General features: G+C 41.8%; 1 protein-coding gene across 1 annotated transcript in view; it reads left to right on the plus strand.

Annotated features, from left to right (window-relative positions):
• The window catches only part of INSC (INSC spindle orientation adaptor protein), a 114,263-nt gene extending 110,750 nt beyond the window's left edge, over positions 1-3,513 (plus strand). The window contains exon 13 of the mRNA XM_037521691.2: positions 2,949-3,513. Coding sequence (XP_037377588.1) covers positions 2,949-3,077 — 129 coding nt within the window. The 3' untranslated portion in view covers positions 3,078-3,513. The remainder of the gene's footprint in view (positions 1-2,948) is intronic.
• Positions 3,514-14,562: the final 11,049 nt, after the last annotated feature.

Here is a 14,562-nt window from a genome sequence, read left to right on the forward strand (position 1 = left end):
AGACTGCTAGACTTGTCCCCCTCCCCCTAGACCCCAGAGTTGGTGGGTGATTGTGTTTTTGCTCCTAGCAGGGGCTCTACTATTTCAGTTTGTCCCCTGATAGATGAGATGGGGCCACTTGGAGCCCCGTCTGCAGGAGGGAGATGGAGGTTACCTCTCCTGCCCTTCCCTTCTTTGCACTTTCAAAGTTTCTCCAGGTGGAGGGAGGACATTTCAATTATCATCTCCCACATCTGGGAAGTGGCAGCGCAGATTGCCTCTCGCAAACAGAATTGATTTTCCCTTAATGAAGCGGCTGTCAGTGGGCTTGTTTAAGACTTCAGTGTTTTCAGACTGTCTGGGAATGAGATCCTGGGATGACTGGCTGTTAACCCTTTGAGGAAAGCAGAGGCTCGGGATGGGAGAAGGGTCCTTTGAGGCTCCTGGACACTGAACAAGGTGTGCTGCAGACTTTGGGGGGTCCTGGGGAAATGAGGATGTCTATCTGCCTTTGTGTTTTTTCAGGTCTTTTTCTAGTTCTGTATCTCTTGTTTCTCTTTGGGGTGTCTTCTGTTCCCCCTTTCCCTTCACCCCCTTATTCTCCTCTCGCCTGCCCTCTTCTCTCTTCTTCCTCCCTTTCTCTTCCCTCTTTTCTCCCCCTACCTCTCTTGTATTATCCACTCCCACTCCCATTTGGGGTATTCTTTTTCTTTGTCACTATTTTTTTTTCCATCTGCCCCTCTTGCCCCTTCATTTGCTTTCTCTAAGTTCACCTCTGCCTCTTTGTTTTAATAGTTATTTCCTTCTACCTCTTTTTCTCTATCTTTTATCTTTTTTGCCTCATTTTCTCCATCTCTCCATTTCTTTCTATCTAATTTTCTTTCTTCACAGGTCCTTTTATCTTTCTTTGTCTCTTTGCCCCTACTTCCCTTTGCTTTATTTCTATCCCAGTGATAGAAAATGCATTAATGAGCTCAGATCCTCATCTGCTGAAGATTCTGGATTCCATTTTCACTGTGCCAACTCAAGGCAATGGGGTTATTTTTCCCAGATGTAGTCCAGGCAGGCTAAGGAATTCAGTCTCTTTAGCTCTTGGGGAAATCATACCCTTGGAGAAGTAAGACATGGTTCCATGGATTGCACTTCCTGCTACCAGTGATCAGACTCTGCTCAGATGTGCAGAGACTTATGTCCCTTCTCCTTGATCCAGCCTGGACATGACAGCACCTGTTACTCCAGCCCCCAGCTTGGGTCATCCTCTCTTTACTACCTTGGTGTGAATTCTCAACAGTAGATGACCTCCCATTTTAGATGATGAGATCTGTTCCTGCCTTGCAGTCAATCTGTCTACTGTCATGGGCTGACAGTATCTGCCTGTGTTGGGAGGAGAACCCTGGAGTTCAACTGCTATGTCATCTTGGGACAAGCATTTTTCCTCTCCAAGTCTTAGTCTCCTTACTTCTAAAACAGAGATCACGATTCCTTATTGCATCAAGTAGGGATTAAATGAACGTGATGTGCAGATACACAAAGCAATGTTCTTTGCTTCTTCTGCCCTTCTAGATCTTTCTTTTTCTACTTGTTTCCCAGGGGAGAGGCAGCCTTAAGCTCCCACCTTGTTCTCTGCTGTGTCTATGCTCAGGGAGAGGGAAGGAATTCATCTTAACCACGGATTTAGTATGCATTGCCTCAGCTAACTGGTAAAGAGGTCTAGAGAGGTGCACAGCTCACATTTGCAGTTTCAAGTTGCTCTAGCAGCAGAGCTCAATTTTAAAACACTATTTGTTCATTATGTTTTTAGCAAACATCTGTTGAGCCTTGTGTCAACTCCTTTTCAGCCTGCCATAAATACAGAGAAATACAAAACAGAGTCTCTATCCTTGAGGAGCTCAGAATCTAATGTGGGAAACACTTAAAACTCAATTGTACTCAAGTGGAAGAAGGCTGAGGTCAGCCCAGGGGCTTTGGGCCACAGGAGAAGGAGGGGCTGTGTCTGCTTTGAAGTAATCAAGGGAGGTTTTGCAGAGGAGGTGACAGTGGCCAGGCCTTACAGGAGGAATGGAGTTGCTAGCAAACAGTGGAGAGGAACTTTATGCCATAGGAAAAGCACCTTGCGCATGTTTGTAAAACAGGATCATACACTCAAGGAAGAATGAAAATTTTGGTGTGTGGGGAGCTGGGTCATGGTTTCATTCCTCCTGTACTTTTTCCTGTTGCTCCCCGTCTTGGTGGGGAGATGATCTTGTCTCTTTCAGCTATAGAACCTCCTTTGTCTTCCCTCTTCCTGTCCCATATGTTTTGCTCAGAACTCTGCTGAATGTGTGTATTAATGAATAATCCTTGTTGTCCTAAGGTTACTTTAGGAATCTAGAAGCAAAAATATAATTGCTTTGATGAGCAAATCTTGCATTTATATGTTTCACTATATTGGCCAGATCCTTTCAATGACAGCTTTTATAGGTTTCTATGACTGAAAAACAAAGATGGCAAGACCATTATTACAATCATGAAAAGCTTTCCAATGAAATTCACTATTGGGTACAAGGGGTAAGCATGAGCAATCTGTAGCTACTGTAGCATGAGTTTGATCCCCAGCCAGGGAGCTACCAACATGGCACAGCAAACCTCAGCGGTGTATTTCAGTGGATCTGCCTGTTCTGCTCCCCACTCTGGCTCTAATGAATCATCTCACCCCTCCCCTCTGGCCTGTACCCCAGTTCTTGTATGCATAAATAAATAAATCGTAAAAAAAAGAAAGAAATTCACTATTTTAACCAAGATGCAAATGAAACCGAGTGGCCAAGTGACAAGTTTGCCATGGTAATCAGGTGACCAAAAGGACCCGATAACTAAGGTGTCAGGTGACCAAGCTAAAATTGGCTATTAAATAAGCCACTTTCTGAACTGTATCTCTCAGTGCCCTGAGAAGGACCCAGCATGACCTGTGTCATCTCTCTGTTTCTTCCCAGGCTGCACTCCGTAGATTGGCTGGAGTCTGCCCTGATGGTCTCCAGGACTCTGACTTCCAGCAGCTGGTCCAGCCCCGACTTGTGGACTCATTTTTACTATGCAGCAACATGGAGGAGAGTTTTGTGTAGTGAGTGTGGGGGAGGAAAGGCATTGGGTCCTAGCCCCTTGCTTCCTCTGAGTATGTACTCTGAACATACAAGAGCTCACTAGTTCCCTCACCTCCTTATTTATACTTAATTTATTTTTTACATGGAATGGACATAGGGCTAAATATTGTAGCAACATCAACCAGCAATCTGTGGTCCTTAAGGGTCTTTTTGGTTTTAATTTTTTGACTTCTGTGACTTTTTAGTTGCAGATGTTGAAATGCATAATGACTAATATGACAGATTGTCATGGGCAATTTCACTACATCTTGCTTTCTCTACTTTTGCTATATAATCTTTCCTCAAAATTTTTTGTCTGTCTTTTTTTTTACTTTGGAACCAGAGTATTTTAAGTGCCTAGCAGTCTTTTTTAATTTGGATTTGCTCTTTCGAAAGGATTTTAAATGAATTTCATAGTTGGAAGGAAAGTTTTATTCTTTAATAAATGGAATCATATAGAATGTGTCTTAGATTGTCTGATTACTCTTAATTACTCTTAGAGTAAATTCTTTCTTCCCAGGATTTCATGCCCCCCAAAATCTTCCCAGCTATTAAAACTGCAGAGAGAGTTATATTGTTTCCATAGTGCATAAATGAGCTCCCTGGTGGTCTAGTGGTTAGGATTTGGTGATCTCTCCATAGTGCATAAATGGGTCAAGTTCTAAGTGACTTAGTGAGAAATCATGACTTTTAAAAATATTTCCGAAGTCCCCCAAAATGTACTTGTTCTGCTCTTGGGTAGCCTCCTGATGAATAGAAGCCTCAGATGAGATTACAGTGAACAATAACTCTTCAGAAGTATTTGTGAAAGCAGTTGTATGCCAGAACTGGCTCATAACAGCAAAGGACAGTGGGAGGATTTTTTCCCAATTCTACCTTTAGTGGTGTTATACTGGTGGCTTGAAACTGGCAACTGTGAGAATATTTATACCACAGGAATTGGCAGATACTATAAATCAGAGCTGGTCTACAAATACCATTGCTCAAATGTATCACAAAAATCTGTGAATCCTTCTGAAATGTTTAATACCATCATAATGTGGTATGATTTTATGTAATTCAAGAAATATTTCTTGAATTTCTATTACTAGTCTAAGTGAGTTAGCCTATTGTACCAGGTCTTGGGCTTAGCATCTTATATGCATTTCCTTATAATAATCATATGCAAATACTACTGTGTCGCTAAATCACTTGCCAAGGTCACTTGTTCATAAATAGTGCTGGGACCTGAACCCAACAATACTTGTTAGCAGAGCCTTTGTTCTGAAGTCCAGCTTTATAGAGAAAGGCAGTGCCTGGCTTCTCCCACCTGAAAGGATGATGCAGAAAATGGTAATGATAGAAACACTGCTACAATATTTGCAATGTGCCAAGTACTTGTTTTCTATCATTGTATACATTAACTTACAGATATATGTGAACATCTACTGCCATATACTAATACTCAGTTGTCTTATGTAACTATGAGGTAGTTTTTATACCCATTCTACAGATGAGAAATAGAGAAAATTCTTTTTTCTGCTGAGACAATGGAGCTGACATAGCAAGTAAATGTCAGGAAACCAAGGTTTTCTGAGTCCTTCTCCAAAGCCTCCAGATTTAGGAATAAAAATTTGCTATATCAGCATAAGCAGGTTGTTCAAATGTTGACATCTCTCATATGATACCAACAAACAACTTTTGTTAATATTACAACTGCTTTATCAGAAAAGTCTTTAAGTGCTAGGGTACGATCAAGCTTGAAAGCTCCAATTTTACCATTGACAATAAATACTGTCAACTATTTTCCTTAATGTGAGACACTCACTTTGTTCATTTTTGAGAAAATATCTCCAAATATCTCAGTCTCAATTGCCATAGTTGTTTTGTCAATTATTCTTTCAAGCACAAATAGTGTCCCATGGGAAAAGTGACTCGTTCTTTTCACAAGCCAAATAATCACACAAATGCTTTTTTCTTAAAACAGACACCCACCTTATTTTGGCAAATAGCAGAAATGCCTTCCGTGTAATTCTCACTTTTATCATCCAGCATATAAATATGAAAAAGATATGTACTAAAGGGTCGAGATTTAATAAAAGTCATATTTTTCAGTTTCACCATGGATATTCCCAAGTGAGATTGGTACTTGAAGACTTTGCTGAGTGGCTGGAAGTGAAGAGCATGATCGCTCCTAGTATAGTTTGGGGCTTCTGCCTTGGTCACCCTCAGGTACAATTTTACTTGCCATGGCTTTTGCACCATTAGTTGCAAATATCACCAAATGACAAAGGTAAGTCACTTTCTTAGAATTATTGTTAAACTACTCTGTCCTCACTGAACTCCTGAATGGGTTTTGGGAAACCTCAAAGATTGTGTGCCTTACATTGAGAACCAAGGGTGTAATTTAACCCTTCATTTCACACTTGAGGAAACTGAGGCCTGTGTTGAGGGGAAGCAAATGACTTTCCGAAGAGCACACAGAATGAAGCCTGAAACCCAGTATCTCTTGGGTCCAGTGTCAAACGGATAGGGGGAAAAGATGTCCTGAGCAAACTCCATACAGGCTTTATGGACTCCACCCCCACGACACCGGGAACTACAAATCCCATGATCACCAAAGGGAAGATTGTGAGGACCCGAGGGCGGAGTTAAACAATTAGGCTTGGGTTTGGGTATTTAACTGTCCATCTGGCGGGGGCCTCCCCTTTTTGGCCACGAGGTGTGCTAGGTTTTTAGCAGCTCGGCGGGTCATTGGGATTCCAGGTCAGCGGACGCATTTACGAACTTATCTCCCTCTTTTCTCTCCGAGTTATTCATTTCCCCAATTCCCCTTCCCTTGTAAATAAACCTTTTATCAACCTTTTGTGTGTGTCTGCAGTTTAGCATTAATAAGTCCCTTTTAAGTGCGTGGGTGAGGACCCACAGTCAGGAAACCCCATTTTATATGGGGGTTTGCCCTGTACAAAACCTCTGCCTGTTCCCTAACACCAGGTCAATAATAGGACAGGACCGTAAGAGCCTAAAGGAACCAAGTAACATATGTCAGACATCTCTGCCTTGTGAGCATAGCAGTCAGGGTCCTGGTAGGAAGTAGAGTTTAACTCAAGTAGTTCAAATAAAGAAAATTTAGCAGAGAGAGAACTCGAAGAGGAAGTCTTGTGGGCAGAGCTACAGGAGCTGCTGAGGAATGCTGGGCCCTCAGATACTCCCAACAGATGCAAGTCCTCACCATCCTTAAGGCAGAAGGATTAGGGAGGTAACAGTGTTACCACATGGAGCTGGAGCCTTGGCAGAAGGGCCACCTGTCAGGAGCTGCTGGGACTCGGCTGGTGGGGACATGGGGCCTGTCCAGCAAGGCAGCAGGACAGACATCCCTGCTCCCACCCTCTGATTTCTGTGTCTCTGGCTGGCAGCATACTCTAGTGACAGAGCCAGAAGAAGGGAATTTTCAAGAATACACCTCCTGGAGAGAGAGGTGGGTATGGCTAAGGGAAATGGCCTCCATCCATGCAGCCAGGCTTCACAGAGAAGAATCCGTAGGGATGGAGGGGTGGGTGTGGCAGAACCTGGGAGAGTAAAGTAGATTGTATAACAGGCCTCAGGGCAAGAAAGACAGTGATAAACAGGGACTGGTCTATGATAGAGCAATTCCCGGGCCCAGAAGGTGGTGTGATTCTGTCTATGCGTCATTCCAGAAAAGAAAAAAAATACAGAGACAGTGAAAGGTCAGTGCAGTGTTTGACACATTCTCAGGCTGTCTCACAACACAGCCTCTAGCAAAATGAGGCTGTCCTGGCACCCTGGTAATAGAATTGTTTATCTTTGTACCAAGAAGCTTGGGAAGGAAAAAAATTTGCGTGTGGCATATCCAGCCAACTGCAAGGAATTCGTGCTGTGAGATTTAAGATTCTATGAGGCTAAAGGGAAAAACTAAAATCAAGACCAAAACCACGTCAGCAGGGCCTATGCAACTCCCTGTGTGTGACCATGTCGGACAGTATCAGGTGTTTGTTTCTTAGTGAAGAGCAGAAAATCATTGTCCATATATATTTTTTTTTAGTAATAATAATATGAAAAAAAAAATCAAAGGACTTGTTAAGAAAAAAAAGAGCTCCATGACTGCCAGGAGTTAAGGAGTGGAAGAGATGAATAAGCCAGTGACTTGAAGGGCCTGTGTTTTTATTTTATGTTATTTGGAAAGGTAGAACTTGTTAAAAAACATCCTCTTTCAAAAGTTCTACCTTTTTTTATTTTTATTTTTTTTAATTTTATATATTTTTACATCATTTTTCACTTTTGCACAATGTATGCATTTTTTTTTTAAAGATTTATTTATTTATACAAGCACTGGGGTACAGTCAGCAGCACGGGAGGGTGAGAGAATTCACCAGAGCCAGAGCAGGGAGCAGAGCAGGCAGAAGGACTGAAGTACACTGCTGAGGGGAGCAGTGGGCGGCAGGAGAGGTCTGCGCCATGTGGGACCTTCCTCCGGTGGCCGGGGAGCAGCCGGGGATCGAACCTGCGCAACCAGCGCTCAACCGCTGCGCCACCGGGGAGGTCCACAATATATGCATTTTCATCTTAGTTATAGTCCCCATACAATTCCCACCCCCCTTGTTTTAATCCTACTCCTTCCCTTTTTTAAAAAGGATCTTTGAATGAAAGGGAAATAGAGGGACGATATCAAGCTGTGAATGGAATTTACACTACTACCTATGGAAGGTGGGAGAAGGTCCTGGCCTCCCTCTAGACTACAAAGTGTGTGCTGGGCAGGATGGCTGACTCAGCCTCAACTGAGGAGACCCTCATGGTCCTTCCCTGCCCCTCCTTGCCCACCCCTGCTCCTCAGCTCCCTAACTCTCCCCTTCCTCCAAGCCCCCCACTCTGTTTCTTTCTTTAAAAAAAAATATTTATTTATGCATACAAGAACTGGGGTACAGGCCAGAGATGCGGGGGGTGAGAGGATTCACCAGAGACAGAGCAGGGAACAGAACAGGCAGACTGACGAAAAACACTGCTGAGGGGAGCAGCGGGCAAGACAGGAGAGGTCTGCTGCGCCATGTGGGTTGCTCCCTGGCCGGGGATCAAACTCGTGCTGCAAAGGCTGTGGATTGCTTCATAGTGTGGTGCTTAACCCCTTGCACCACCAGGAGGCCCACCCAACTCTCTGTTTCTGGTACAACCCTGGGCATGGACTGCAGGCTTGGCCACATCTGTGGGCAGCTGCTGGCCTCCAGGGCTGCCCTAAACTGGAGTTAGAACTGAAGTCACAAGGCAAAGAATCCCACTCCAGACTCAGAATAAGGGGAAGATGAAGGAGCCCTTCCTTAGCTCAATGGCTGCTTCTCAAGGTGCCTCCCTGAACGGAGCTAACACTCATCCTATTTAGTGAGTGTCTCTGAGGTGCAGTCATTTTACAGGAACTACCTCTTGTCTTCACATTTGTGAGGTAGGTGCTATCATGATTCCCATTTAGACCCTCCACTGCAGATGCGGAAGGTGAAGCTTGGAGAGTTAAGCAATGTTTCCCAGATCAAGTAGTTAATACTGCTGTGGGGCTTGAGCCTAGCACTTCTGCAAATTCTGAACTTCATATTTTAAAAAAAGTTAGTTTTTAAATTAAAGAATTAAGCACTGATAGATAGCATTTGTTATTGGTTAAAATTGCCGTAATAGAAATGAAAATGATTTCAGGGAGAAAGGGAATATGATTGAGACAATAAAATATTACCATTAATCAAAAATAGAAATCCTGAGCAGTTCCTGCCAATACTAGGAAAACCTCTAAAATAGATACCTCTGTTTCAGTTTTAGAAGAAAGCATCAAAGAAATCAGTTCCATTTTTAAGACAATGACAGCCACTGGGAACAATTGTTTTAGAATTTATTTTTGTTAGAGATTTTCAATGGTTTCTTTGTAGATAATCTGTTTGTATCCATGATCTTGCAGATTTCTTCCCCATGATTTTTGTCTGTGGTTTCCTAAATAGCATTTGGGGCTATACAAATGCTGATAAAAGCAGAAATTAGAGGATATTTGTACTATGTGTGTGTGTGTGAAAGAGAGAGAGAGAAAGAGAAATTGACTGACTGATTGACTGATGTTGGCTTTGACACCCTCAAAGGAAAACATGGAGTCCAAGTAGAAATACATGAAAAAGTCCATGAAGATCTATTTGGATATTTGGATATTTTCCAAATGCAGGAGTCACGCAGAAACATGAATCTTGTCAGATTACCTGCAATGCTTACATGGCATTTTCTTTAAGGTCTGTGCATTTCTTTTCTCCATCCTGAGACCGAATAATTCCCACTGCAGGTGTATCCTATCACCAATCTTTAAAATGGAATCATTTCCACTTGGTTGCAGGTTCTGGTGACTGGAGATGACATCTAGGCTATGGGAGTGACACCCGAGTCAGGCTCCTCAGGTTTCTGCCCTTAGGGAGGATCAGGAGAGAGAGAGAAACTTTCAGGCTATTTTCAACCTCAGTTCTCAGGCTTGGCTGTTCCCACTGTTCCCAGCTGTGTGGTCTTGCTGAATCCTTAGCGTACATCCTTTGAGGGACAAAGTCCTACAAGGGACATATCTTTGAAAAATTTATGTTTTAGACCTCAAACACGTCACACTTTAGTAATGGACTTATTCTTCTAAAGTGCTTTTTAAGTTACAAGTTCATCTGGGAGTTCCACGGGTGTGGCTTGTCTTGAGCATCATGTGACTGACTCATGTGAGGTTAATTCACTGCCTGCCTCACACCAGGTAGGTGCTTTCCTTATGACGGCCTTCAGAGAGAATTTCCAAATTTTGAATGAGACGTTTCAAAGGCCACATAGCAAGCAAAGATAGTGGAGGTCTTTCCTTAAAGTTCACATCCAGTATTATTTCCCACCTCGAGAAGACAAAGTTCCCATGGGAACTTCCAGCATTTTCCTCAAGGACCTAGGATTTGGGAGTGACATGGAACACCCCAAAGTTTTCTTCAGTGAGTAATAAAGGTGGAGATACACAAAAGCAGAGGGTGCCCACAGAGGCCCGGTGTCACCCCTTCAAACAGGAAGCAAGGCCTGGGCAAAAGCAGTCAATGTCTCTTTCTGAGGTTGCTCCTTGGAAAGGCTCCCATTACGCTATCCTTGTGGGCAGCTCTGAGCTAGGCGACCAGTGGACATTTTCACTTTCTCTAAAAACTTGTTCAGGCTGGCGAATTCTCTGTTTATCTCTTGGCACCTCTGCTTGACTGCCTTTTGGAGGACACTCACTTGCTGCTGGGCCTTCCTCTCCTCCCCACAATTGTTCACACGAGCCCTTCTCAGTTGTCCTGTGTCATTCACCTTTAAGATCGAGATGTCCTTCCCCATTATCAATTTCCAGTCAGCCATGCCTGAAACTCTAGAGAAGGAAGACCCCGGAGAAGCAGGTGAAGCTCTGGGTTGTTTACTTGCAAGAATGTCTGGGAGCCTTTCTGGGCTTGCAGGTTACTATTTAACTCCCCTTTGCAGGGTTGGCTGCTCACTGTAACTTCTGATCAAAGACAGTGAGGTCAATTTCCTGCCACAAAGACCAATCCAGGAGAGTCAGGGAGTGGGACACACACCTCATCTTTAGCCTCTGCCTCCTTCTAAAGTCATATCCCATGGACAGGAGCTCATCCCTCAGGTCTCCCACCAAACTCAAACCTTTAAGGCTTATTCATCAGTTAAAAAATCTTCCCTCTCTTCTTTATTGTTTGATGATGCTCCAGCAGTTAAATTAAATGGCTCGCCTTCTGCTGCCTGAACCTTAACAATGGAATCTGCTGAGGCCTGAAATCATAAAATTGCAGGATCACGAAATGTAGTTAAAGATTGATATAATCTTGACAAGAGCTGGAATGAGAGCGCTCATGTAGCCATATCTGTTATTATTACTGATCAGATGGCAATTTGAACCTTGTAGATATTTTTAACTTTAGCATAGAGAGAATAGCGGTACATTCGTACCACCATAGTAAAGCGCTGTAAATGAATGGGGAAAAGCTGTCATATATTTCAAATACAAACTGTTGGGTTAAAAAGTTTCAAAAAATACATATGATATAATACTATTTATATATATAAAAGTGGAGTTTACACAAAACGCTACATATACTTAAAGAAAAATCAAAAGTAGCCAAAATATTAATACATGGTGGTGGTGTGGGTTGAATTTTGGCCTTTTCCTTTCCAATTCAGATGTTGAAGTTCTAATCCCCAGTATCTTAGAATGTGACCTTATTTGGAAATATTAAATTAGTTAAGATGAGGACATGATGGAGGAGGGTGGGTCCCGAACCCTGTGTGACTGGCATCCTTATGAAAAGGAGCAACTTGGACACAGACACACACATAGGAAAAATACCATGTGGAGCTGGGGTTTTGCTGCCACAGGCCAACAACTACCAGAAATTAGGAGCGAGGCCTGGAACAGGGCCTTCCCTCATACCTTTAGAAGGAGCATGGCCTGCCAAAACCTTGCTCTCTAATGGCTAGCCTCTCACTGTGAGACGATAAACTTGTGCTGTTTAAGCTTCTCACTTAGTGGTAACTCCAGGAACTAAAAATAGGAGGCAAGGATGAACATAAAATTCAAAATCACACTTATTCCTGGAGAATGGGATCGAGGATGGAGGTATGGGAACTTTATCTCATTAATGGTAACCTAAAAGATCTGCAGTATAGATAGTAAAATATTGCTGGATGTTAAATCTGGGTTGTAGACATAGGGATGTTGGTATATTATTCTCTGTACTTTTCTTAATATGTAAAGTATCTGAACATGAATCAAGATATTCAGAAGAGTGTGCACACCTAGGACAAGGATGTTATACTGCCTCTGGTTGCTGAGTCTAAAGTTGTAATAAACTTAAAGCTCTAATATATTTAAGATGCTTTTGCATCTTTGGTGATGAAGGGATTTTGAGCCTGAAGCTACAGAGAATCAATCCTGATGGACTATGCAGGGGAAACCAGAGTGGGCATGGACTAGATTTCTTTTTCAAAGCAGCCATATGATTCACTAGTTCTCCCCCTGAAGGGTCTTTAAAACTGATATTGCATCATTCATTTAGCTTTGGGGTTTAAATGTAAGGTTGGAATTTTACCAATTAGGGGAGTAGATCCTGAAGGAAAATATTGTCTTTGAAGCTAAAGTTCACACAAAACCCTGCTTAGAAAGGGCTCTCTGGGACAGTGGGTGATGTAATTTTGATGTGTTAATACTCAATCTGGAGACTCCAGAATTTATACTGACATCTGCTGGACCCTTTGAATATTTCCTGGTTTAAGTTAGAATCTGGAATTCTGGAACGGAAGAACTTCCAACAGGCTGCTTTCCCAGCTCCCTGGCCTGGGGCGGGCCTGGCAGCCTGCTGAGAGAGGCAACTTGAAATCAAATTTAAGATCTTTTGCTCACTGCACACACTTAGCATAATACATCCATGGCAGAATGAGGCAGGACATCTAGGGTATAATTAACAATCACTTTTCTATGAGAGTCTCAGCAACACAAATGCCAATTTGCTTGTCAAATTCCAAAGAGAGAGGAAGGGGCCATGTGGTAACCATGCAGAATAAAGCCCTTATTTTCAGGGCCCGACTCAGCAATTGATCTGTCCTTGTCTAGCAGGAAAGGGAATGTTGGCAAATTTTGGTCCAGTGGGCTCTAGATGTAGATTCACTATCTAAATACCTCTCCAGAATATAATTCTAATCCAACTAGGTTGAAGGAGTCAGTAAAGAATTAATGTAGATCCACGAACTGAGAGAAGTCAGTTCAGAGAAGGAAGACACCAAATCCACAGGGAATTTGGGACTGGCAGGACACATGGCAATCACAAACTAATGGTCATGAGCTTTTATTGCTACTTAATAAAGACAAGATAGTGAATTATTAGTTACTAATAATTTATTTGACTGGGCAATTTATTTGACTGGGAAAATTTCTCTAAACATGGAGCTTTATCTTTAAAAAAATAATGAAAAAAATTCCACTGTTGTATATAAATGTCGAAAGCTACTTCTGTTGATAATAATGAAACTACTTTTTTCCTCCTGAGATGGAACTATGGATCATGACATAAATATATTTTTATTTCTTCCACTCCATACTCTCCCAGTATAAGGAGTTGTGTGATCTGAGTTGAAATTAGGTTTTTTAAAGCAAATTTCACTTTTAATTATCTCTCTTGGGATGAGTTAGTTCTCAGATTCTTTCCATTTAGGAGACTGATGAGGTAGGAGATAACATTTGTTAAGGCACACATTTTACATGTATCTTCAATTTAATTTTAAACAAATATTATGTCCATTTTAAAGATGAGAAACTTTGTCTCAAAGAGTTTAAATATTTTGCCCCCAATTTCATGACTAGTAAGTAGCAGATCCAGGATAGGAATCCACTTTTGTCTGACTTGAAAGCGCATGCTTTCCCCCAACTTCTACAATATTGTCCTTATTTGATTTTAATCACTGGGTGCCAAATAGGACCAGATTCTACTTCAGATCAAATCCATATGATCCTAGTGTTCAGACTCAAATGCTTTCTCTGTGCCCTAATGTGGGAGAGACTCGGAAGGTGAGAATGACAGAATGGTCCAAGAGCAAAAAGTGAAGGTGAAGTGGGGACTGGGGTGCCTTGTCTTTATAACCAAAGATCCTATAGCCATAGGTAGTGACAAGGACACTTCCCAGGGCAGGGGGGCGGGTCTATTGTGTTAGATGCCAGAGTCAAGTCTAACCCATTAGAACCACAACACTGACTGCAGTGTCATCTGATTCCATCATCTATTGTGTTTCTGGCTAGGTATTTGCAAAAAGCAATAGACTTGCAGGAGCGACGCATGTTCATCATCATGAAATGTGTTTCCAAATTTATTTATTTCATAAATATTTATCAGTGTGTCTTCCTGAATGTCACAGAACATAATGCAGGAATGAAGGCCATCCAGATTTGATATAAATTTCTGCTAAGCCGCTAACCAATTAATCTAAGACTAATATCTTTGCATATTACTGATAAAATGAGAGTAACACCAGGCTCACGGGATTGCTGTAAGAATCTGAAATATATGAAAAGTGTCTAGCACATGAAGGTAAAAGCAAAATGCTAGTTACTATTACCTGTTTTTAGTTTTATATTTAAAATGGGCATGATGTTTTATTGATGTGATAGAGCCTGTAATAGATTCAGGATCAGAAAAACGAAAGATACGAAACTTTCCCTGCCTTTGAGACATGCACATCTAGTGTCAGAGCCAGAATATGCACTCATAAGGATTATAGGAAGAAGTAGATTCCATGACAGGTAAGGGCCAAATGTTCTGGGAGGACCTCTTGTGGTTTACTGTTAGTAAACTTACATATAATTTATGTATATTTGCATTAATAAATGTATAAATTAATATATTTATAATTAATAAATTATAAAATAATTTGATTTATATATTTATAAATTAAATATAAAATAATA

The sequence above is a fragment of the Talpa occidentalis genome, unplaced genomic scaffold (assembly GCF_014898055.3).
Source record: "Talpa occidentalis isolate TD23 unplaced genomic scaffold, MPIMG_talOcc4v2.1 talOcc4.3, whole genome shotgun sequence".
Classification (NCBI taxonomy): Eukaryota; Metazoa; Chordata; class Mammalia; order Eulipotyphla; family Talpidae; genus Talpa; species Talpa occidentalis.